This window comes from Ruditapes philippinarum, unplaced genomic scaffold (genome assembly GCF_026571515.1).
Source record: "Ruditapes philippinarum isolate M1 unplaced genomic scaffold, ASM2657151v2 ctg1908_1_1_1_1, whole genome shotgun sequence".
NCBI lineage: Eukaryota > Metazoa > Mollusca > Bivalvia > Venerida > Veneridae > Ruditapes > Ruditapes philippinarum.
In genome coordinates this window covers 136,951-162,653 of record NW_026862516.1, presented here as the reverse complement: position 1 = coordinate 162,653, position 25,703 = coordinate 136,951, and the positions used below count along the sequence as shown (strand labels likewise).

The following is a 25,703-nucleotide window of genomic DNA, read 5'->3' as shown; positions in this document are numbered from 1 at the left end:
TTTATAGTAACATATGAACTTACAACTTCATTCATAACAATAAAATGACGTCATCCTAATAACACAGTTCATTCTTAAAAGGCTTACATGTGGGGTGTAAGATAGAGTTTCTAGCACCAATGTATTGTAATCACTTAAAAACTCTATCAATATTATGTTTCCTAGAACTATTTCATGTTCGTGTTTGTGTGGCTTGTCTGTTTATTTTATAGAAGAAGAAGAACATTTTATTGACTTAAACTACAAACTTTCTCATCATATACATATACATAAACATATTATACATAAATGATTATTATATAAATTATCAAGTTCATAACTGCTAGATATTCAACAAGTCATAAGAATGTCCAAATGATATATTTCTATTGTTTTTAAAAATATTTGCAATAATAGGCCAATTGTAGACCAATCCACTTTAACAAAGATCTGCATCTAGTTATTGCATAAAAAGTTGTGTTCATTATTTTAATCTTATTGTAGCAATCTAAAGTGATAGCCTATAATATAAAGTCCTAGGTTCTCCATTCTAATCTGACAATTTTGCACAAAATATTGCTATATAAAAATATTTACAAACAAAATGTACAAATGGACTACCATATCTGATAAATGAAATATCAAAAGTGCAAGGGAACTTATGTTCTGCTTTAGTTTATTGGGGCAGAATCTTTCACATTGGGGAATATCTAGATATAAAAATATAAGTAAACACATATACTTATTAATCAGGCAGAATGATACTGCCAGCTGGAAAAGGGATATTTAAGGGGTTCTCTCACTGTCCATTGGTTTAACTTAGTTGACCAATAATTAAACATTATTTCTGGAGAGGCGGAACTACAAGATCTGGCTTAATTCTAAAAATACTTGAGAAATAACTTACATATTTTCTAATCACTATTTGTAAATTTAATTGTCTATGTTTTTAATTTGTTTATCTGTGATAAACTTAATTCTTTTAAAAACATAGGCCATGAATAAAGTCATTAAGTATTTTGTAAATACATGTAAGACCAAATACCACTTTGTTTATTTTCTGCTACTTTTATGATACATTATTTCACATTATTATTTCTCCTTATTTTTTCACCTGATAAACATCTGTTATCCTCTAAATCCATTATAACAACATAATAAAACACTGGTTTACCTATTCTACACTAAAAATGACAAATTGTTTTCATTTCCTAGGGTCCAAAGTGACATATAAGTTGGTCACACAACAGAATAGAACCTGACCATATTTATATACATTTTCAGGTTGGCCTGACTCTGTTCTGATGACAAAGGCTTAACTCTTTGGTTCTAGCAGGTTAATTGATAGGTCCATACTCTGACCTTTTATTTGAATAACTAAACATTTAACCTCAAAAATTGACATGTGTTTTTTTGTTAACAAATATGTTGGGGTGAAATTTGCATCCACTTATCTGACGATAATTAGAATTAGGTAGGTCTGGGATGTATCCATTGGTATATATAATACGAAGCACTCATATTGATTATCAAAGTGTTTTGAAATACAAGTATTTTAAAATATCAAATTTGTGCAAGTTTGCAATTTGGAATTCAATTTCTATTTTGTCACTTTGTAATCATTTTCTCTAATTACATAATTATTTAAAGATTTTTAAGTGTTGATAAAGTTGATAGTAGTTGATAGTTCAGATAAATGTAGGATTGTAAAGAATTATATGCATGTATATTATATAAATGTAAATAAACTAAACTATTTATATATACAATTATAATGTTTCATAACATTTTATTTTGCAACTGATAAATAGACTAAATATTCCTGAACAAAAAGAGTTGAAAGTTGAATTACAAAATTAAAAATCTAGATAACAGATTGATAAAAATAATTGACAAGCTACTGTCACTAGATACTGGCCACTTCCTTATGATAAACTGTCAACATCATAAATTATTAACAAACCTCCTCTGGGCAATTGCATGTATCTAAGTCTAACATTCTTTTCTGTAGAATTTTAAATAAGTGTGCTTAATATTATAAGAAGATGCTGATCAAGTTTGAGTCATTAAAATGTCCCAAAATAAATGGTAGGATATACCATTCATATATTTTTCACTCCAAATTTAAGTTTCCAATATAAAACATTAAAAATAAACTAAATACACACAAATATTTAAAGGGAGACCTATACATAACCTAACCACTGTTATTGACTTTAATCGATAAATGATGCAATATCAAATTATTGAAAACATTTACTTAAACAAAGTTGGAAAAGTGAAATTTAACATATTCATTAAATCATTTTTTTTAGACAGCCATTATTACTTCAATTATTACTATCATAAGAAATACAGACCTTTTGACTTTGATAACAAATTTGGCTACTAACTACTTTAACATAGAGTCAACAGATGTTATAAAACAAAAACATGAACAATGTAACATTAATTTGTGTATGAGTGTGGAAACCTATACATGTGGGATCTAAAAATATTGTAATTTAACCACTATGCAGAACCATTCATTAAACTATCAAAGTAATATACTTTCTAGTATTAAGTTTCAAAACGTAGCCTAGTCCTAACTATAAAACCAACACTAAATAAAAACTTTTGGTTTTTCAGGTTCATTTTCTAAATATCGCCATATCTTCTTGGAAGTTGTTGAATTTATTTCAGCTTGATAGTACAACTTAGAACAAGTTATTTATAACATATTTAAGATGACATTATTAACCAGGTATTATAGTATTTAAAATCATAAGTAATAGGCTAGGCATTTTAGCCAAAAATAAGACCCAACCTCAAACAAATTCCTTCAGAAAAGATATTTGCATATTTGTTATCTACTATATATGTGTTGCTACAGAAAAAAAGTCCTCAAAAAAATTCGAAGTATAAAATGCTAAAAATGTCATGTTTTGAAATCATGTGTTTTCAATTAGAAAAACCTGTGAAATTAAATAACCCAGATATTCTACGCAAATATGATCATTAACAAAGTAACACATTAATACACAAACATGCTTTATTTAATCAAAATCACTTCAACCAATGTTGATTACATTCAAAAAGTCGCAATTGAACACTGCATAATCTATACATCATCATATAAAACATTACCCCACCCACTAATGATAAATTTTTTTTTTTTACTTTTAGTCAGATTCCATTAAATATTCTTACAAGTTAGCTCTACCAAGAATAAAGTTGTATGAATCTATCTAAATTCATATTATAATTCAAAATTGCAATACATTTTACACGAATAATTATTATTTATATACATTGTATTTGCATTTGTGTTCTGAAAATCAATCCTTCAAGTAAATATCTTACCAATGCTAAATTGCACTTACTTTACCATGGAAGTTTTGTAAAAAAATTTATTGTAAAATGACATTTTAAAATAAAATTAATCTTCTGAATGTTAAGACACTGAAAAAACACAATGTTATTTCATCATTTGTGTCACCGAGGCCCGACTATCCATATAGTCTGACAACGCTACACATGTATATATACATATTGCCCTGCCCTTGTTCAATTCTCAACTTTTCGGCCGGTGCTGTTGAAACCTTTAGCCTATACCCTTTTCACAGAGACACATTGTTTTGCATCTGTAAAATAAATGTTACAACATAATATGATAAATAAAAATGCGAACTATGCATTCTGCTTTTATAATAAAACAACTTCATGTCAAACTGAAACTGTAGGTACTATGAAAAGCAAGACAGCATTGTGCTTTTAGATTTATATTTTATATTGAATTATCTACAAATAATTCATACATTAATGAGACACGTTTAGCCTCAGCAAAAACTTGCCCAGCTTTTCTTCTTCAGAAAATAGGTTTCATGTATATTGTTATAACAAATTTAAAGCGTGTAAATTGCCTATCGGCTGAAAGAAGCGCTAACTGTGAAAAATCATAAATGTGCCATATAAGTAGGAAACACTGAACAAAACGGCACCTATACTGTCATACAGATAACTAAATTGGAAGTTTTGGTCGAGTGATTAAGGTCACTGACTTCAAAACACTTGCTTCTTACGGTGTTAACGATGTAGGATGTAGGTTCGAGTCCTGCCGGGGTTTTGGAATCTATTATCTGACATAGCTATCCCAAACTGACTTACATAATATTGGTGGTTTTATGCGCTAAAAACAATACCTATGTCACAATTTTTCCTTCACCAGTAAAGCTTGAAAGTTATTATATGACCTGTAAAGTGTTGATGTGACATAAAAACAAACAAACAAATCTCTGATCTTAGTAATTCCGAGAATGTAAGAAAACTGAATTCCCTTTAGAAAAGTTATATATGCAGTAGCACACAAAATTGAATCTGGTACACCAACTGTGTATTAAAGATATAGAGGGTTTTTCTTTGATTTACCTGTAAATTGCTTTTCAAAAATGCTGGATCTTTTCAAACATAACTCATTTAGCCTCTCCGAACTTGGATATATGGAAAATTCTTGCCACATTCAATTAACGTATTGATTTATGTTCGCCAAAATATAAAAGGCTGGACTCTCGCTAAATATTGTCTTCTGCAATCAACCATCCCATACTATGTTTAGCCCTTCCTCTGAAAATAAGATATATAAAGTCCATAAATCATTATCAAAAAGATATTAAAAAGAAATAGTATTGAAATGATATAATATGATATAACAGGGAAACGCCTGAGAAAATGTTGGTATGAGCAAACTCTTTTGTATGTGCATTAATTATAATCATGCTGTAAAAACAATGATGTAAATTTGTGTTGATATATCAATTTCTGTTGTATTAACAAACCTGAAAGACACATTCAATAAGATATATCTACGTAAAAAGCCATTTTTCTCTCGCATCCCATTACCCCTTGTGTAGAAGTCATGTGTCTATCCATCTTCTAACTAATTATACAACAATACAACAACTGTTCTATGATGCTGACAACAACATGGAAAACATTACTTAAAATATACATACAACTGCCACTGGTATCATGAGGGTAGATTATCAAGCTACACAACGTTGTAAAACAAAATCATTTTCAACAGATGAATGCCATATTTGTATATGATTCAATAACTCTTTGTTAAAATATTTTTTGGAAATAATTTACTATCTACGATATTATTTTCAAAAAAGTATTCGGATAAACCATACATATCTAGCATTTCTTTAACATTTGATACCCATTTTTTTACCATTTATAACAATCAGATAAACTTAATTCATATGTCATCCGTAAAATTTAATTAAAATATTCTTACGTATCAATTTATATACAATGGGAAACGACCGAGTTCGCCGTATATACGAACATTGCTTGTATTGGCTCTAACATTTAAAATTATTTTACAATATTTCAAGTGAATACGCTCAATTATCTTTTGATTTGCTATAACCCCATACTCTCAGATGCATATGATATGATTGAGCCTACAAAAAAAATAAAATAATTGGCATAATAATTTGGGTTTTAAATCCATGTCTTCTGTTAAGAAGTAAAAATAATGTATAAAGTTCCAGTAACAACTTCCTCATTAATAGGTAATAGTTTTAGCTTGATTACACCCTATTGGGTGTAATATAACATATAACATGCTTGAATATTATCATTTCGCTTTAAAAATGCATTAAAATGTATTACAAAAAAACGTTGTTTACATCAAGTTAACATATTATTGTTTTAATTATGATTTCCACAATTCAAAAAACATGCCAACTCTTTGAAATAAGTCAAATTTAACATTTTTAAAAATATCCCTAGATTTTCGTGATTTTGGTCACAACACGCTTCCGTAGAAAGAAAAATTACATAACTTGTGCATACACATTTTTTTTAAATACTCAGTAAGATGTGTGGTTAATTCTGTGTCATTTTAGATAATTGTACAAAAGGAAGCAATGTAGAACAGTGAGTAAAAGATAAACTCTTTTTTAAGGATTACTTCATTCAAAATTGAGTTTAAAATCGCGAAATTATATGACACATTTTGTCATCTGCATAATCGATTGATTGGTGGTCAATTAAATCTATCTACTGACATATTTTCCCCTAATCTATACAGAAGAATATAAAAATGACTAAAATTACTCACCTTTGCACTTGGAATGCTGGAATTGAATTAACTTCAGATCTTTCAACGAAAATGTAATAAACGTGACGTCACCGAACGTGCATAAAATTAAAGTATGGTGTAATTTAAGAGACACATTTAAATATCGATTTTTACTAAATCTTTATGATCGATTTTTCAGGATTCTGCAAGGAGATTTTTTGAGGACTTTTTTCTCAAAATGTAGATAATGTTTATCTTTTATTTAATCGTGAAAACAGTTGTGAAGGAATTAGTTTTACCTTAATTTCTATTATGACTGGCCTATAAGCATTTAACTTGTCCAAGTAATTGTACTATGCGATGAAATATTGTGCTATTTTGTGTATGAGCTGTCCTCTGGTTCTGACCCAGAATGAAAATATATAATTTATAAAAAAAACCAGCTTTGGCATCATGTCAATATATTTTCAGTGTTTAATTGTTTTGGGACTTTCCAATAAACTGATAAATGTATGTTTTTCATTGACTTTCACATGAAGTATTATCTTTATCCCCCTGAAATCAAGATGAACATTCTAGACTGTCAGCAAAAAACTAAAATCTACAACAAAATAATAAATACCAGACTAACTGTGCCTATCCGAATGCTGTTCTACTAAAGTAAATGTATTTTCTACCATGATGACAGTTAGATTATATTCATATTGAACAAATATCTTTGTAAAATGTAAATAGAAAGGCATTACCTTTCAGAATTTTCCGACATATAACGTACTTTTCACATAAATCATCACCATTATCATATTTTTGTAACCTCTCACATTTGACCGTGTGATTTTCACGACCTTGAAATGCTAACGCAATCACCTGCTGTAATGGCGACCAACAAAAGAAATACAAGACACTTACCGGTTTTTACCTGTTTTCTCACTTACATATTGATTTAAATCCATTAAATAACATGATAATTTGAGTAAATTGATATGTATTTAATTATATATGGGCATACGCTTCACCTATTGTATAATACGGTGAAATTCTGTAATCCGTAAAAACAGACATAAAGTGATAAACTGTTAAAACTTAACCCAAAGCTGGGTGCGTCTACAAACATTGAAACAAGACAAGTCAAGTTAGCATTTAAACTATCATGCATGCATATGAAGGGTTTGGTTAACTTAGATAAATAGATTAAATGACGCCGATTAAATTGAATGCTCATTTGGGTCTTTTTTTTTTTGATGTTTCAGAACGATACGTTAAAAAATAAAAAGGTTTAATAGTCCATTTATAAGGGGAAGTCAAACTCAAAATTTGGGACCACTTAACAGTCTGGCCTGGTCTCGGGCTTTGGCTTGCTCGTCTACAGACTGCATGTGTATTCTTAAATGGAAATAAATAAAAAAATATATCAAATTCCATGCCTTTCAATGAAATTTTAGTTGTGCGCCACCATTTTCAGATTAATGATAAATGTCCAGTGTTCCAAGTGAAACGGGAAGAGGTGCATGAAATTCAGAATGGCACCTTTAAAACCGAATAATGAATGACTTCAACGTTCATAGTCTTTGTCTAATTTCATATTATTTATTTATTAGATGTTACGCGGCACATTTATAGGACTAAGTTTTGGTATTATATGCAGCCCCATCTTCTTAGTAAAGCAGCTCTAGGCTTTTTTTACAACAAACATGACTTTTGTATTGACCAATGGGAAAATCAGTTAAAAGAAGTTTTGAGCCTTTACCGCCTTTAATATTCAAATAGGGGGCTTGGGCCAGCATTCCAGCTGACTGGAACATCAGTATTGATATGAAATACCAAAATACCAGTTTCATTACTGTTTGGTCCTGTGATTTGTTAATTTTAGGTCACCTAAATCCTCTCGAATGTATGATGCTTGACATTTTGATTAGTTTCAAGAAAATTCTGCTGCTATATATTCTTCCAAATTTGTGACAAGAAAGAAGATATGAGCTGTGTCACGACAAAACCAACATAGTGCGTTTGCGACCAGCATGGATCCAGACCAGCCTGCGTATCCGCACAGTCTAATCAGGCTCCATGCTGTTCGCTATCAGTTTCTCTACTTGTTATAGGGTTGGTAAGCGAACTGTATAGATCCTGATCAGACTGCACGGATGCGCAGGCTGGTCTGGATCCATGCTGGTCGCAAACGCATTACGTTGGTTTTGTCGTGACGCGGCTCATATATTTTTTCAGGCATTGACAGAAATTCAAAATAAACATTCAGGTATTGCTTCAGTATAATTATGGATTAGGTGATGATAATAATAATAATTTATATACACATAAATTATAACATAATGTTTTTTTTGTAACACTTTATCAATTGAAACACCTCTGGATTTTTTCTCACCATTTTTGAAACACTAGGGCTTACAGGGAAGACTGGATATTTAATTCATTCAGTTTTTTGTTGTTTGTTTTTTTTTTCTTCTTGAAATTTGTAATTTCTCTTCTTCAAACTAGAAAAAAAACATACTTTTTGTTTTGGGATCATGACCTAATATTGGTCATCTAAATTGGCCCAAAATACACCCTTCACCTGTTTAGAAATTGGTATTTATGGAATATGGACAATAAATTAATTAAGATTCATTGATGTGTAACACATTTTCATGCTTTCTTTTGTTAGTTTATCAAATTACATTAACTTCAAAAGATTGCATTTTGTCACCTTGTACTAAACTTTGAAAACATTTTAGTTGATCTTTATACTATGTTGTTGTTAGTAATCAGGCTTAAGATATGTCTAAAAAGCAAAAGAAGCCATTCAGATTAAGCTTAAAATGGTTACTAGATTGTCATGAGATTAAAAAAAATTAATTGATATTTTATATCAAATTTAGGTTCAATTCTAGTAATACAATTTGATATAATTGTCATTATTTTGAAATTTTGTGTTGTATATCTAGTTTGAATTTGGATCAATTATCATCAGTTTTTGATTACAGAAAGATTATATATCTTTAACACTTGGCCTAGATTCTCTGTAAAAACAAATAAAGCATTCAGTGATTTTTTTAAACAAAATATTCGGCGAAATTTGGCCCCATTCCCACCCTTAAAATAGTATTATTTTTTGCCTCACAAAGCCGAAATTTCCCCCTATACGGCAGCCCGAATTTGGCTGCAATGAATTTCATTTTTAGCTCGACTATACGAAGTACATGTATATGGAGAGCTGTCCTACTCGCCCCGGTGTCCGCGTCCAGATTTCAGATTAAAGTTTTGGTGCAGTAAAATATTTTTCACTATAACTTTGTCATTTCTTAAAGTATCAACTTCAAACTTCAAATATATGTTCCTTATCATCAACCACATCTTATGTGACAAGGTTCATAACTCTAGCACCAATATTTTCAGATTTATCTCCCCTTGAACTTAGAATTTTCCTTAAAAAACTATTTTTTACTGTTACTTCTTTATTTCTTAAGGGAATAACCTCATACTTCAAATATATGTACCTTATCATCATCCCCATCTTATGTGACAAGGTTCATAACTCTAGCACAAATATTTTCAGATTTATCTCCCCTTGAACTTAGAATTTTCCTTAAAAAATACTATTTTTTACTGTTACTTCTTTATTTCTTAAGGGATCAACCTCATACTTCAAATATATGTACCTTATCATCATCCCCATCTTATGTGACAAGGTTCATAACTCTAGCACCAATATTTTCAGATTTATCTCCCCTTGAACTTAGAATTGTCCTTAAAAAATACTATTTTTACTGTTACTTCTTTATTTCTTAAGGGATCAACCTCATACTTCAAATATATGTACCTTATCACCATCCCCATCTTATGTGACAAGGTTCATAACTTTAGCACCAATATTTTCAGATTTATCTCCCCTTGAACTTAGAATTTTCTTTAAAAAATATTATTTTTTACTGTAACTTATTTATTTCTAAAGGAATCAACTTCATACTTCAAATATATGTAACTTATCATCATCCACATCTTATGTGGCAAGGTTCATAACTCTAGCACTAATATTGCAAGAATTATCTCCCCATAAACTTATATTTTTTTACTAGAAAAATGTTAATTTTTACTATAACTTTTTTAGTTTTAAAGGTATCTACCTCAAACTTCAAATACTTATTCCTTATCATCAATTACATTTTATGTGACAATGTTCGTTACTCTTGAAGCAATATTTACAGATTTATCTTTCTTTGAACTTAGGATTTTCTTTAAGAAATATTATAACTTCTTTACTTTTAAAGGTATCTACTTCAAACTTCAAATATATATTTCTTATCATTACACACATGTTGTGTGAAATGTTCATAACTCTAGCATGACTTTTTCTAGAATTATTCCCCTTAATCTTGGAATTTATGTTAACAAATGACTGGTTTTTTTTAATAAAACTTAATACATAATTATACATAATTGGTTTTTCTTTCATAGTTTTGTCCTCCTTACTGCGTCCAGTATTTTATGAGTCAAGCTTGGCTGTCTCCTGTGACAGCTCTTGTTTTTTTTAGCTCACCTGTCACAAAGTGACATGGTGAGCTTTTGTGATTACTTTTCATCCGGCGTCCTTCCGTAAACTTTTACTTTAAACATCTCCTCATAAACGGCTAAGCCAATTTCATCCAAACTTCACAGGAATGTTCCTTTGGTAGTCAACTTTAAAATTGTTCAAAGAATTTAACTCCAAGCAGTTGCCATGGCAACCGAAAGAAAAAAGCTTAAAATATCTTCTTTAGAAAACTGAAACATGAAACATCATCTAGTCAATGTCTACCAAGTTTGTTCAAATAAATGCCCTGTGGTCAAAATTGGCCACGCCGCACCCAGGGGGGGGGCATTGATTTTCCTTATTTATATATTCGTGTGTTCCTCACCTACTTTATTCATTATTTATATATTGTAAAAACTTAATAAATATTCTTTTAAAAAACAAAAATAGCTAGAGCTTAGATATTAAGCATGAAACATCATCAAGTGAGTGTTTACCAAGTTTGTTTAAATAAAAGCCCTTGGGGTAAAAATTGGCCCTGCCCTTGGGGGGCATTGTTTTTCCCTTTATGTATATAGTAAAAACTTAAAAAAATCTTCTTTAAAAATCCCAAAGAGCTAGAGCTTAGATATTTAGCATGAAACATCTTTTAATGGGTGTCTACCAAGTTTGTTCAAATAAGGGCACTTTGGTTAAAATTGGCTCCACCCGGGGGTCAATTTACCAAATTTCATAGTCAAAAAATTTCCAAATTTGAGTATGCATGGACCTGTTGTTAAAATGGTGCAAAGCACAATTTCAAGAAAATGATTCAATTATTATTTTTACAGATCTGATGTATGATGATAATAATTAGGTGAGACCAGAAAATGATGGAAAAGCGTGTCAAACTGAAGAAGGTGAATCCATGTATAACATGTGGATTGTGTAAAGGTTATCTAGTGGAGGCAACTACCATCACAGAATGTCTACATACATGTAAGTTTTTTATTTATTCAGATGTGGACCTCAATGACTTTAAAGTGACATTTTGCTCATCCAAAGGTATATCGTTAGTGAACAGATGAGAGTCAAAATAAGTTTTATTTTGTAATAATTCCTTTCCATGTTTTTTATAATATAATTTACTTCACATGAAACATGAATAATTCACATGGCCTTTGGAAATTTCTGTAAATATCCATAGGAATTTACCTGCAAAGTTTATAAAGAGAATGGGGCAGTCTTTTCTATGTTTGAAAAGGCATATTTATATTTTAGCATATATATATTTTATCTTTTAACATATTAAATTATCAACTGTATGTCAATTACTATTACAACAGTCAATCTTTTTAAGTACAATATATGTATACACAGTTCAGCTCAAACAAACCCAAACACACACATTGACAATAAACAATCTCACTTAAAGCTGTACAGTAAAGATGTTAAATGATCCATTTGAATTGTGAAATCTGCACTGGTATCAGTGTGACTTGGGTCATTCCTGAATTACAGAATTTTCTGACTCAAAAGTCTTTTTTTCTGTACAAAAGTACATACAGGTAAAAATGCTTAATTTAGGATTTTCAAAACTTTTTTGATTTTAAACTTTTACCATTGGTTTCATCATAATGTTATGATCAGTTCCCACAGAAATTTTTGAATATTTGTAAAAATAAAATTAGTTTTGTTTAAAAAAAACAAACAATGGCACATTGTGTAATGACTCTTTACCATCTTTGTGTTAGTTGCTACTTTGTAAACTCCAAACAAATCATGACCTTATGATGAACCTTATTTTTTTTTTTTTTTATAACAAATTTAGAAATGCATGTCATATACATGTAACATCAATATAACAATATAATTCAGATAATGTTACTGCAATACAATTTGACAAAACAATTTCAATATACAAATACTGATGAACCTTATTTGATGATTCAGATTGCCTTAATTATCTAAGACCCATCCTCAGTAACCGAGGCTATTAATGTTTACTAGTATATACAGAATGTATACCGTGGGTTCGGACAATGCTAAGACTAGGCTTCTTTTGATACACATGTATTATAAAATGGCATGAAGACTAATACAAATTGTTGCTGTCTTTAAATATTTGTATAATGATAATATGAGCCGTGTCACGACAAAACCAACATAGTGTGTTTGCGACCAGCATGGATCCAGACCAGCCTGCGCATCCGCGCAGTCTGATCAGGATCCATGCTGTTCGCTTACGAACCCTATAACAAGTAGAGAAGTGATAGCGAACAGCATGGATCCTGATCAGACTGCGCGAATGCGCAGGCTGGTCTGGATCCATGCTGGTCGCAAAGCCATTATGTTGGTTTTGTCATGACACTGCTCAATTATAAATTTAATTTGGAATTAAATCTATTACAGTTTGTCGGAGTTGTCTTGTGAAGTTTCTGTTAGAGAATAACACATGTCCTAGATGTGGTATACTGATACACCAAAGTCATCCACTGAACTACATTAGGTAAGTCATTAATTTCTGAACCTATTATTGTATCTTGTGTTTAACTCAATTTAATATCTCTCTGATAATATTTAATCTTTATCTAGTCCATTCTGATTAAAATCAGCTCTAAATAACGCTCCGCATTTAGATCTGAGCGTGACCAAATTCAAAATCATTTCTGTTTACCTTTCACGCGAGCTTTCATAATTTTGATGTGGTTTCTAATTTTAATCCTGGAAAAACCAATACTGAGTAGGTAATTTTCACGATTTCAAGAACAAACATGGCATTGTCTATATAGGCGACAGGTAAATTGGCAAAACAATCTGGCTCTGACATTACAAACTGACTATTATTTCAAATTAATTTGTTAAAAATCACTTCAAACATTTTTTTCTAACAAAAATCAAAAATTTGTTTAACTTCCATGGATGAAGGTATTTGATACTTCTTCTAATGCCTTTGAAAAAAAACCTGTTTGATAGCATGGTTAAAAATAGCTTTCTCGGGAAATCCCAAATTATAAAGAAGGCGAAACATATACGGTCGTCATCAGATCTACATAAAAGAAAAAGTAGATCTGAACTTTAATAAGATTATATCTAGTCATAGGTGATGTATCATTTGTTTGTTTTGTTGGTTTTGTACATTGAATTTTACACATTTTCGATCATATCTCGGCAGTCTATTCATCCAACCAGTTTTCCTGGATAACTAACCAGTAATTAGTCATTTCTTTGCAAGTGACCAACTACTTATAGCACATGATTTGTAAAACATCAGTGAGAGACAATAACAATTAGACTTGATGTTACAAAACCAATGCTCTCCCTATTAAGCTTATCAAGTGGACTTCAGTAAAATTAAATTAAATTAATCAATGACTTAATTTTAAAATGGCCCGTCAGTGGCAAAGTTGTTCCTGTTAGTTAATTCCATTCATTTGACACTTGACCCTTACTTTGGCCCGGCATCCATTTGACACTTGACCCTTACTGTGGCCCGGCATCCATCTGACACTTGACCCTTACTGTGGCCCGGCATCCATTTGACACTTGACCCTTACTATGGCCCGGCATCCATTTGACACTTGACCCTTACTGTGGCCCGGCATCCATTTGACACTTGACCCTTACTTTTGCCCGGCATCCATCTGACACTTGACCCTTACTGTGGCCCAGCATCCATCTGACACTTGACCCTTACTGTGGCCCGGCCTGCAGGTTTCAATTCCTAAAAGGACACAAGGATTTTGTTCATGTAAGAAAGACTCTGAGATAAACTCACAGAAATTTGGTACCAGTACATGTATTTTTGTGGTGTTATCCCAGCCCTAAGATAATTGACAAATGGGCTTCAGAGATGTTAAAGCTAAAAACTTCCTATATTACTTAATTTGATGTTGCTTTTAAAAATAAAATATATAAAAATAATTTAAGTTATGTAACTGGTTATCTGGATAGGTATTTAGTTCTTTTGATTATTGTTATTAAATTTTACTGATCTGACTTTCAATGTATTTCAGTCATGACCGTACAATGCAAGATATAGTGTACAAACTGGTGCCAAATTTACAAGAAAGTAAGTAATTAAGCAGTTTTAAAAATTTAATTGACAATATTGTTAATTTCATTAATTATTAATCCTTAAATCCAAAAGTAAAGTATGAAATTTGTAAAGAATTTATTATAAACAGTATTGAAATCTGTGTTAAGTTTTGTAAAATATTTGAAAATTGTATCACTATCTTTCATCATTTATGATTGCTGAATTTGTATCGCTCACTTATCAATGTATGAGGGAACAATTTTACATGAAATATTGTTACAGTTGAGTGCATACCTACCTACATTTGTATAATTACAACCTCTGAAAACTGTGTCAGGGAATCGATTCTTGTTATATTTAGCATTGTTACTCTTGCTTATGAGGTGGCAAGTTTGAACACCAGCCACATTTCGACCTTTTCTTATGTATTTGCATCATTTGTTACAAACTAAATATGTTACTTTCCAAGGTTAAGGACTGTGTATTGCTCTTTTCTGGTGCTTACTTGTGCCTGAAATAATGCACAAGAGATAATCTGAAGATTTTCACTGCCAGCAAAACTTGAGAGAAACCAAAAATGACTTAAACATTGTCTCCTTAACTTAATTTTTAATCTACAAAAATCCAACAAATACTTAAAGGGACTCCACTGAGGTTTAAAAGCCTGAAAACATAACATTTGAATATCTTACATTAATGAGCTGGAGCACTTTAAACAGATTTTTAATCTACAAAAATCCAACAAATACTTAAAGGGACTCCACTGAGGTTTAAAAGCCTGAAAACATAACATTTGAATATCTTAGATTAATGAGCTGGAGCACTTTAAACAGATTTTTAATCTACAAAAATCCAACAAATACTTAAAGGGACTCCACTGAGGTTTAAAAGCCTGAAAACATAACATTTGAATATCTTACATTAATGAGCTGGAGCACTTTAAACAGAAATATATGCAAAGATAGTTAAGAAATATACTTTGAAATAAATTGAAAATCGTATGTTTATGCTTTTTGTAGGCCGATTTGAGTGAAAAGCGTTTAAACACTTTTTATTTTGGGTCAGTTTTTAAATTTGAATAATTTTGCTGGAAAAACTGAGTGCGCGAATGATCTGAAATTTTGCACAACAATTAGTGGTCTAACCCTTCATCAAATGGTACATTTATCTGGAAAAAATGAGCAGTGTCATGACAAAACAAACATAATGCGTTTGCGACCAGCATCCGCGCAGTCTGATCAGGATCCATGCTGTACACTTACAAACCCTATTACAAGTAGAGAAACTGATAGCGAACAGCATGGATCTAGTCAGACTGCGCGAAAGCAGGCTGGTCTGGATCCATGCTGGTCGCAAATGGTCATTGGTTTTGTCATGACACGGCTCAAATATTTTCAGTCCCATCATGTCAAAAAAACCTCAGTGGAGTCCCTTTAAGTTGAAGATTTGAACAGTGAATTGCTTTTGGGTTAAGAACTGAAAAGAGTAAAATTTGTTTATTCTTTAACAAAACAGTCCTAATGAAAATGATTGTTTTGAACATGCAATACACATCTAACATGCTTCATACCTTTCCCCTATTAAACAAACAAGGGCAAATAAGTGCATTATTATACAATGGAATCGACCTTCATATTATATTTGTTGTGCATTTGAAAACAAACCATGCATAATTCTACAACAATGCACTCAAAATTGATATCTACTTCTAAAGTATGTTATACCTTATTTGAAATGAAGATTTTATATAAAGGTAGGTATACTAATCTACAGTGCTGTATAATAATTGATTATTTTTTAGGTGAAAAGAGGAGACAGATAGAATTTTACAAGAAAAAGGGTCTTCAAATGCCACATGGAGATGGTAGGTCTATTTTGTGTTTTGTTGATGAGTTTAAACTAGTGTCTTCATATAGAGTTTCTTTATTAATCCTGTATTGAATTATGTTTATAGAAACCAATAATAAATAATTTGATTTTGGGGTTAGTCAGACTCATGGTTATTTATTGGCTGATGTTTGGTTGTAATTTGAAATCGACCATTAACAAAGTAGCATTTGTAAACTGGTCTTCAAACCTGTCAGGGGCAAGCAGTTGTTTCCTTGAGCAAGAAACTTTACACCCATTGCTTAGTACTGGTTGGTATCAGGAATGGATTAGAGAGTGTTTCAATAAGCGTTTAGTTTCCAACACAATCTAAAATAAATTCCTATAAACTGAACAATCGTGTAGTTTGTAACAGAAATAAATGTACTGTCATAATAAAGCAAACTCTTAAAGTGACTTTATGCTCATTTTTAGCTCGACTATACAAAGTATATGGAGAGCTGTCCTACTCGCCCCGGCGTCGGCGTCCGCGTCCAGATTTCAGATTAAAGTTTTGGTGCAGTAAAATATTTTTCACTATAACTTTGTCATTTCTTAAGGTATCAACTTCAAACTTCAAATATATGTTCCTTATCATCAACCACATCTTATGTGACAAGGTTCATAACTCTAGCACCAATATTTTTAGATTTATCTCCCCTTGAACTTAGAATTTTCCTTAAAAAATACTATTTTTTACTGTTACTTCTTTATTTCTTAAGGGATCAACCTCATACTTCAAATATATGTACCTTATCATCATCCCCATCTTATGTGACAAGGTTCATAACTCTAGCACCAATATTTTCAGATTTATCTCCCCTTGAACTTAGAATTTTCCTTAAAAAATACTATTTTTTACTGTTACTTCTTTATTTCTTAAGGGATCAACCTCATACTTCAAATATATGTACCTTATCATCATCCCCATCTTATGTGACAAGGTTCATAACTTTAGCACCAATATTTTCAGATTTATCTCCCCTTGAACTTAGAATTTTCTTTAAAAAATATTATATTTTACTGTAACTTATTTATTTCTCAAGGGATCAACTTCATACTTCAAATAAATGTACCTTATCATCATCCACATCTTATGTGACAAGGTTCATAACTCTAGCACTAATATTGCAAGAATTATCTCCTCATCAACTTAGATTTTTTTACTAGAAAAATGTTATTTTTACTATAACTTTTTTAGTTTTAAAGGTATCTACCTCAAACTTCAAATACTTATTCCTTATAATCAATTATATTTTATGTGACAATGTTCATAACTCTTGAAGTAATTTTTACAGATTTATTTCTCTTTGAACTTAGGATTTTCTTTAAGAAATATTATAACTTTGTTACTTTTTAAGGTATCTACTTCAAACTTCAAATATATACTTCTTATCATTACATACATGTTGTGTGACAAGGTTCATATCTCTAGCGTGACTATTTCTAGAATTATTTCCCTTTATCTTGGAATTTATTTTAACAAATGTTATTTTTTACTTTAACTTAATACATAATTATACATAATTGATTTTTCTTTCATAGTTTTGTCCTCCTTACTGTGTCCAGTATTTTATTAGTCGAGCTTGGCTGTCTCCTGTGACAGCTCTTGTTTCATTGTCAACTTGAGTTAAATGAGATATATATTTCAAATGATTTACTATTTTAATGGTGACTAACCAATTATTGATATAGGTAATTAGAATTGTGTAAGATGAAATATAAAAACAAAGATATAAAAAGATTGTTCTACTATTTTTATCAACTGAGCATTATCAATATATTATAAAGGATATTTGTAGAAATTTCCATGTGCCACATGGGTTATTGGATATTCATTAAAAGTTGAAACTGGAAACAAATGTGGCAAAATTCAAACATATTTTTACTTTTTGAGCACTCGAAACATTTAACACTTGGATAGGCATAATGTCACTGCTAAGGCAAGCTGAGCATCACAATGCTATTTTATTTCAATATTTGAGCCGATTCACAACAAAACCAACGTAATGGGTTTGCGACCAGCATGGATTCAGACAAGCCTGCGCATCCGCGCAGTCTGATCAGAATCCATGCTGTTCGCTTACAAACCCTATTACAAGTAGAGAAACTGACAGCGAACAGCATGGATCCTGATCAGACTGCACGGATGAGCAGGCTGGTCTGGATCCATGCTGGTCGCAAACCCATTATGTTGGTTTTGTCATGTCGCGGCTCATTTTATCTCCAGCGTATTTTATTTTATTTCCATATTTTATCTTCAGCATACGAGGATGACAAGAAGAATATTGAGAAGAACTCTCCAGATAAGGAGGATAATAAAGACTATCATCGTCTCGACGAGCAAGTGAACGTGTGTCTTGAGTGTCTCGAAATTAACGTTCTGAAAAGTTTAAAACGTAAAATACTTAGACTGTCTTCCCAAGCCACTGTGACTCATTTAAAAAAATTTGTGGCTTTAAAAGTGTTTGGAACAATAGATCGTTACAAAGATGTAAGTATATACCCTTTACTATCGCTAGGGGAGATAATAACTGACCTATGCCCCCAGTATAGATTTTGACCAGACTGCACATACTGTCTGACCATATTTTTTTGCAGTTTGCTTGCAAGTTTTTTTTCATTTCTTACGTTTTATTACATGCCCAAAAACATTTCAGCATATATTGTTTTGCACCTGGTCATAATGTCTGATTGATAGCAATTTTGTGTCCACTCAGTATCTTTTGAAAGGGCATCTATGGCTGAGTGTTGAGGTTCTTAATGTCAAACCACTTTGTCCTCACCTCTGTGGGTTCAAATTCGCCAGGAACTTTGAATACTTTTTTGTGAGGAAACTATCTAGCTAGCATGAGGAATGTCTGTGCTTATACTATGGTACCCCTTTCTGCCTGAAATAATTCACAGAGGTCTATGAGTAAGGTTTTGACCTTTACCAGGTTGGTGGCATGTAACACCCAACAACAACAACAAAAGTTTTTTTTGGGGATCCAAAAAAAGGAAAAGGGCCCCACTTTTTGGGCGGGAAATGTTAAAAAATTTAATGAGACAATATTAAAAGCACATGTTTGCCCTTTCCCTGCAGTAAAGGGGTCACACATATGACAAAGTTTTTAAATGTATAAATTTTCCTTTAATTTTTTTCTGCCGTCTTTTTATTTTTTAAAAACAAAAGAGGAAAACTAAAACTACATGTATTTAGAGAAAATGTGATTTTTCTATGATTTTGTGTGAGTATCAGTTAAATAACCATTCGTATATTTTCAGATTGATATACTTTGTAACAATGAATTATTAGGAAAGGACCACATGTTAAAATTCATTATTGCAACTAGATGGAGATTAGTGGTAAGTTTTTTTTTCCACATGCTTATTTGTTTATTTTGACAATTTTTAGCTCACAGATCGAAAGCACAAAAGTGCTAAGTGTTAGGTTTTTGTGATTGCGTTTTTTACTATCGTTCAACAGTCTTACATGTACATCTGCTGTTGATGAGCTTATTTGGTCTTTGTCATCATCTGGTTGTTGAAAGATTTTCTCCTCAGAAAAACTAGGCTAAATGGAATGAAACTTGTCTGTAATGCTCCTTGTTTTGAGTTGTACTGAAGAAATTCAAATGTTTTTTTGTTTCTTAATATTTTTTTGTTCCAAAGATAAAGTTGGGCTGTTATGATTGTTATGTCACCATTGTTGTCAGTGTGCAAAAAATTTAAATGTAGCCAATATGTCAAAACAGTTTTAAAGGTATCAACAGATGTAGATTGAAGACAAGGGGATAATTCTTAAGGCAATAATTTAGAAACATGCCTCTTTTTATCTTAGAATTTTGTCTTAGAATTTTGTTAGAATTTTTTAATGTGAGGAAAGAAGCATTCTAATATGTTTTTCACATAGCATTTATTACCTCCCCTGGTCGCCATTTTGAGGGGCATTCCGAATATATTTTATTCCTAAAAGAAAGGATAAAAGTCTCTTATAATTCTATCATCTTCATGAAAACTGATGTTTTACATATTGATACTTTAATAATAATTGCTTTCATATGTACATGTATAAAAGATGTTTACTGTTCAACATAAACCACCTGTTTATATTGATTTCTTCATATTTCGTCAATAATATCATATCGAAAATTGATCCCCAAAATGGCTGCCATTTATAGCAATGGAGGTAAATATTGTAAACCTTGGGAACTGTCTTTAGAAAGCCAATTTTAAAGAGATTTCTGTGTTAGAGAAGAGGTCAATGAGATTTTATGTTGTTTTTTTCAGGATGAGCCATTACTGTTACATTACCGAAAAAGGATGGAGTTGTGATTTAGACTGGGTCATGGCCATAATTTACAGTGATAACAGTTGTAATCTTGTTCCATATCAAACGTTTGGACACTGATTTACTTTTATTACATTTACTTTTTTATATATCATTTCCTGCAATTCATACAGAATTTAGTGCTTTTATTAAGTTTGCAGTTTTAAACCCCAGTAAATGTTTCACAGAATGAAGGTCAAGGAAACTTTTTGAATATGATACTGTTGTATTTAAGCAATTCATGGAAGAAAAATTGACCACTTTTATTCTACAATCTTTTTTTGCTTTTAAACCATAGCCTTACAAAATTATACTTTACGGTGCCATAATCTTTGAGGTCATATTATTTTTCTCCAAGATTGTTAGTTTTGGTCTAACACTATAATTATTGTCATTACAGTCATATGCAAACAATTGTTTTAATCAAAGGGCCATTATGTTTCTGAAATGTTATCATTTGTTTTTCTCATAAACCTGTTTATTTTCAGTATCTTATAACAGTTTTCAAAAATATACTAATTTACTACATACATGACCTATCTATTTCATCTTGCAATTCGTATAATTATTGTGAATTACTATTTTGTAAGGAAGTCAAAATACTTCTTTGTTTACATTTTGCAACCTTAACGGTTCAGCACTACTTTTGTCAGTTATCTAACATGCTCTTATTCCATTTAACACATGCATAACATTTCTAAAGATTTGAAAAAAATGTAGATTTCTGAGGCATAATTTGCCTTTAAACAAGTGTCTTTAGGCTTGTTTTATGAATAATAACCTTTTCTAATTTCATGTTGATTATTTGAGTTACTATTCTCATGAAAAACTTCATTTGGTAATGAATTTATGATTTTCAATCGACTGCTTGTAGATTTGCAGTTCTGAGTTGATTTTTTTTTTCTTGCTTCATTTTATAATTTAATTTAAAATTTGTTTAGTATCAAAGTCTGTTTGATATTTTATTTTATTGTGAAGATTACAATTAGAAAAAGACACCCCCAGGAGGTTGCTTAATTAGTGACCATTCTTTATTTAATGAGACATTCTTTTAGATATTTATACAAAATTTAAAAGGTTTTCCTACAATATTGAATGTGTCCTGGATGGGTTATAGAGCAGATGTAACTGTATTTTCTTACATCTCTCTACAAAACCAAGAATAACAACATGTTGAAAATTGCTTTTGTTAAATCAAACACACTTTTCCTGTAAAAAGAGTTAGGCTGTATTACTCTTAAATTTAATGCTGACAGTATGCCCCCTTTTATATATTGTAGGATTTTTTTTTTATTTGGTTAGTGTTGATTTGAGCTACATATTAATAGTTTTCTATCCCAGAAGGTCTGAACTTGTTTTTGTTTATTTTACCAGTTTTTTTAAACTGGATGAAAAGAAAGAATACAAAGAAACCTCATGTCAACACTGGATAAATGTTAACAAAATTTTAATAAAGATCTACCGGTTTCTACCCTGTCTAGTTTTTCACCGTTTTTTTTAAAGAAAAAGTTGAGCTATTTGACTGTGGCATTATTTATTGTAGCCAATTATTCAGACATTTCCAAAGATATTGAGATGAAATTTGGAATACTTGTGCATCATGTTAAGCTGTGAGTCAAGGGGAACAATTCTGAAAGCAATATTTTAGAAGTTATGCCCCTTTTCAACTTGGAATTTTTACCAGACAAGTGTTAATACCACCTGCGGTGCTCTTATTTTTTTTCTGGTATTTAGAACAGAAAAACAAAATTGATCTAAATTTGCTGTTGTTTTATTTTTATTTACATATTTGATTGTGCTATAATCTACAAAAGTATAATTTATTTACATTACAGTGCAGCCCCTGCATATATGCCCATTTGTGACCTTGGCTGTGAAAGGGTCAAATCAATTTTGACCACATAGTTTTGACATTGGCACCAAATTTACACAGAAATGACATCCTTATATTAAAGTTAATATACAAAAGTTCAGTTTAAGGTCACTGGTACAAAGTCAAAGTCACAAAAGGAAATTTTCAATTATTGTTGATAAGGGACCATTTTTTGTTTCATAAATATTTTTTTAAAGAATACCAGATTGCTTTTCATTTGCATACTAAATTACATTACTTAAACAAAAATCAAGGTCCCTGTTTTTAAAAATAGAAAAAGGGATTTTTTTTTAAAATTTGGTTTGTTAACACATACCTTTTTGTTGATTCTTTCTGTAAGTAATTTCAAACTTTCTGTAAGTAATTTCAATATTAATGAGCAAGTTGAGGAAACCTGTTTTTGATCATTATTGAATGTTTCATTGTATAATTTATGGTATTGAAGAAAGGCTTCCATTTTATGATTAATTTCATTAATTAAAATATATAATATATTTGTTTGCCTTGAACTGTTACTTGATATATAGGTCAGTTGAAAATTCAGCAGGCATGTACATGAACAATTGTGTAAGTGAAATATAAAAGAAATTACATGAAAGTGATATACATATATTCTGTTTTTTGTGAGAACAAAGTACTTTTAATTATCAATTTTATAGACAGTTACTGTAGTTTTCATAAAATAAGCTACATTGGTCAATTAAAATTTAACTGATGAATAATAGTGTGGGATTTAAGATATATCTCACTGATGATTTTACAATCAGTGATATTGATTATATCACACTGATGAATTACTGTTAGTGAACTATGTTCTATTTAACAGTTAATGATATGATAATTTATATCTAATTGATGAATCATTCTTAGTTACCCATTGATGAAATTACATATCACACTGATTAAAGTTAGTGATAAATATTGGATTATGTATACTTCACAGCTGTTGATATACTCCTACATGTATGATTTGTCTCACTGAGGCATAATACAGATATCATCTCACAGAAGAATTTGAAAATCAGTTATATATCTCACTGAGGAATTAGAGAATTAAATAAATCTCACTGAGGAATTAGAATATTAAATAAATCTCACTGAAGAATAAGAAAAATCAAATAAATCTCACTGAGGAATTAGAAAATCAAACATATCTCACTGAGGAATAAGAAAGTTCAAATAAATCTCTCTGAGGAAATTAGAAAATCAAATAAAATTCGATTATTTTGTGTAAAATGATTTTTTTTGTATGGGAATTGCCATTTTAATTGTAGCATTGAAATTGCTGTTTTAAATTCAAATATATTTTTGCCTCAAAGAAATGACAATGTTGTAAAAGTAATAATTTAATGGAAAAATTGAATACAATAGATACTTTAATATATTGAAAAAATGAAACCATTCCTGTTTGAAAAGGAAAAATAAGTATTTGGTAAATAAATATGCTTTTTTAGGATGATCTATGCAAAATTATAAGCAATGAAAAATAAATGTGATGTGTTGTGAAGGAATATTTTCTATTGTTGTATTACAACTTTCTTAATGCTCCTGGTGAAATTTATTTGCCAATGCAACAAGTACGGGGCCATTCCTATTGGATATTATTTAGTTTTAATCTTTATTAAACATTCACATGATGAAACTTATTCAAGTCTTTTTTACATTATTGTTTTTTCCGAAGAAGCTAAAGAAATTTTAGTATATATGATTTTTCTGTTTGTTAGGAGTATAGAATTTTATACTATTTTCAGAAATGAAACTGAAAATTGCGATATCTTTCTTATATTTTACATATAACAGTCAAAGTACTGCCCATTTTTTATTACATTAAACATTTTTTCTTTGTCCAATTAGTATTATTGAAATAATCAAATGTTTGTTTGTTGTTTATATTCACAACAAACACTTAAGTACGAGGGTACTTTTGTATTTCTTTAATAAATATTGTTATGCACATATTAAATTTACTTTGTTGTTGTCTTTTGTCCAATTTCATAGTCTTTTGCCCGGTTTTGAAGTATTTGCTTATTTTCATACAAAGTTGTACTCTTGCTCCAAATCTCTTACATGAGTTTTAATTGTTGAGGAAAGTTAATATTTATGATAATGACAATGATTATATTATGATGTCCACCTGGTTTCTGAAAATCATCCTGCAAGAATCAAACATGATAAAGAGTGTCTGTCCTTGTTTTTAGGTCACCTGTCAGAAAGTGACAAGGTGAGCTTTTGTGATCACAATTTGTCCAGCATCCATCCAGTTTACTTCCGGCATCTGTAAACTTTTACTTCATATGACATCTCCTCATAAACCACTAAGCCAATTTCATCGAAACTTCACATGAAAGTTCCTTGGGTGGTCACCTTAGAAAATTGCTCTAAGAATTTAATTCCATGCAGAACATGCCATGGCAACAGAAAGAAAAACAACTTAGAAAATCTTCTTTTAAAAAAACCCAAAGAGCTAGAGCTAAGATATTTGGCATGAAGCATCTTCTTGTTAGTGTTCAAATGAAAGACCTTTGGGTGAAAATTGGCCCTGCCCAAGGAGGTCATTGATTTTCCTTATATGTATATAGTAAAAATTTCTTTTAAAAACCAAAGAGCTAGAGCTTAGATATTAAGCTTGAAAAATCTTTTAATGGATTTCTACCAAGTTTGTTCAAATAAAAGCCCTGGGTTCAAAATTGGCCCCACATTAGGAGGTTATTGATTTTCTTTATATGTGTATTGTAAAAACTTAAAAAAAGAAGAACACAAAGAGCTACAGCTTAGATACTTAGCATGACACATCTTCTAGTGAGTGTCTACCAAGTTTGATTAAATAAAAGCCCTGGGATCAAAATTTACCCGCTGTGTTGGTGTGATGTAAAACCCAACACACACAAAGAAATCTCCTTTGTTTTCAAGCAGAGTACTGCATCAGATTTGCTTAGTTCTTATATGCAGATTCCCAGCACATTTTAGCTGTCATGGGAGAAAATAATTTAATCTACTTTTACGTAGAGGACATTATATAACGTATAATAATACATAATTTATTTAACTTTCTTTAATTATAGAACAGATATTTATCACAAA

At 30.6% G+C, this 25,703-nt stretch overlaps 1 protein-coding gene and 1 long non-coding RNA gene across 2 annotated transcripts; one reads left to right on the top strand and one right to left on the bottom strand.

Annotated features, from left to right (window-relative positions):
• Positions 1-3,364: 3,364 nt before the first annotated feature.
• LOC132719346 (uncharacterized) lies at positions 3,365-6,364 on the bottom strand. The gene is made up of 3 exons (XR_009624212.1): positions 6,089-6,364; positions 4,387-4,581; positions 3,365-3,602 (listed from the first exon to the last, which is right to left on the bottom strand). It is a non-coding gene; the product is annotated as an uncharacterized LOC132719346 (long non-coding RNA).
• Positions 6,365-6,889: 525 nt separating this feature from the next.
• LOC132719348 (polycomb group RING finger protein 3-like) lies at positions 6,890-24,582 on the top strand. The gene is made up of 8 exons (XM_060703111.1): positions 6,890-6,960; positions 11,384-11,531; positions 12,945-13,041; positions 14,549-14,604; positions 16,373-16,435; positions 18,702-18,931; positions 19,705-19,785; positions 20,710-24,582. Exons 2-8 carry the CDS (start codon positions 11,423-11,425, stop codon positions 20,752-20,754), a joined length of 681 nt encoding a protein of 226 aa, XP_060559094.1. The 5' UTR covers positions 6,890-6,960; positions 11,384-11,422; the 3' UTR covers positions 20,755-24,582.
• The last annotated feature ends 1,121 nt before the right edge of the window (positions 24,583-25,703 follow it).

What these genes read in the sequence shown, in the direction of transcription:
- LOC132719348 (XM_060703111.1), top strand. Translation starts at nt 11,423, where the DNA reads ATGATGGAAAAGCGTGTCAAACTGAAGAAGGTGAATCCATGTATAACA. An exon ending in CACAGAATGTCTACATACAT is followed by an intron (nt 11,532 to 12,944) that starts GTAAGTTTTTTA and finishes AATCTATTACAG; the next exon opens with TTTGTCGGAGTTGTCTTGTG. An exon ending in TCAAATGCCACATGGAGATG is followed by an intron (nt 16,436 to 18,701) that starts GTAGGTCTATTT and finishes TTTTATCTTCAG; the next exon opens with CATACGAGGATGACAAGAAG.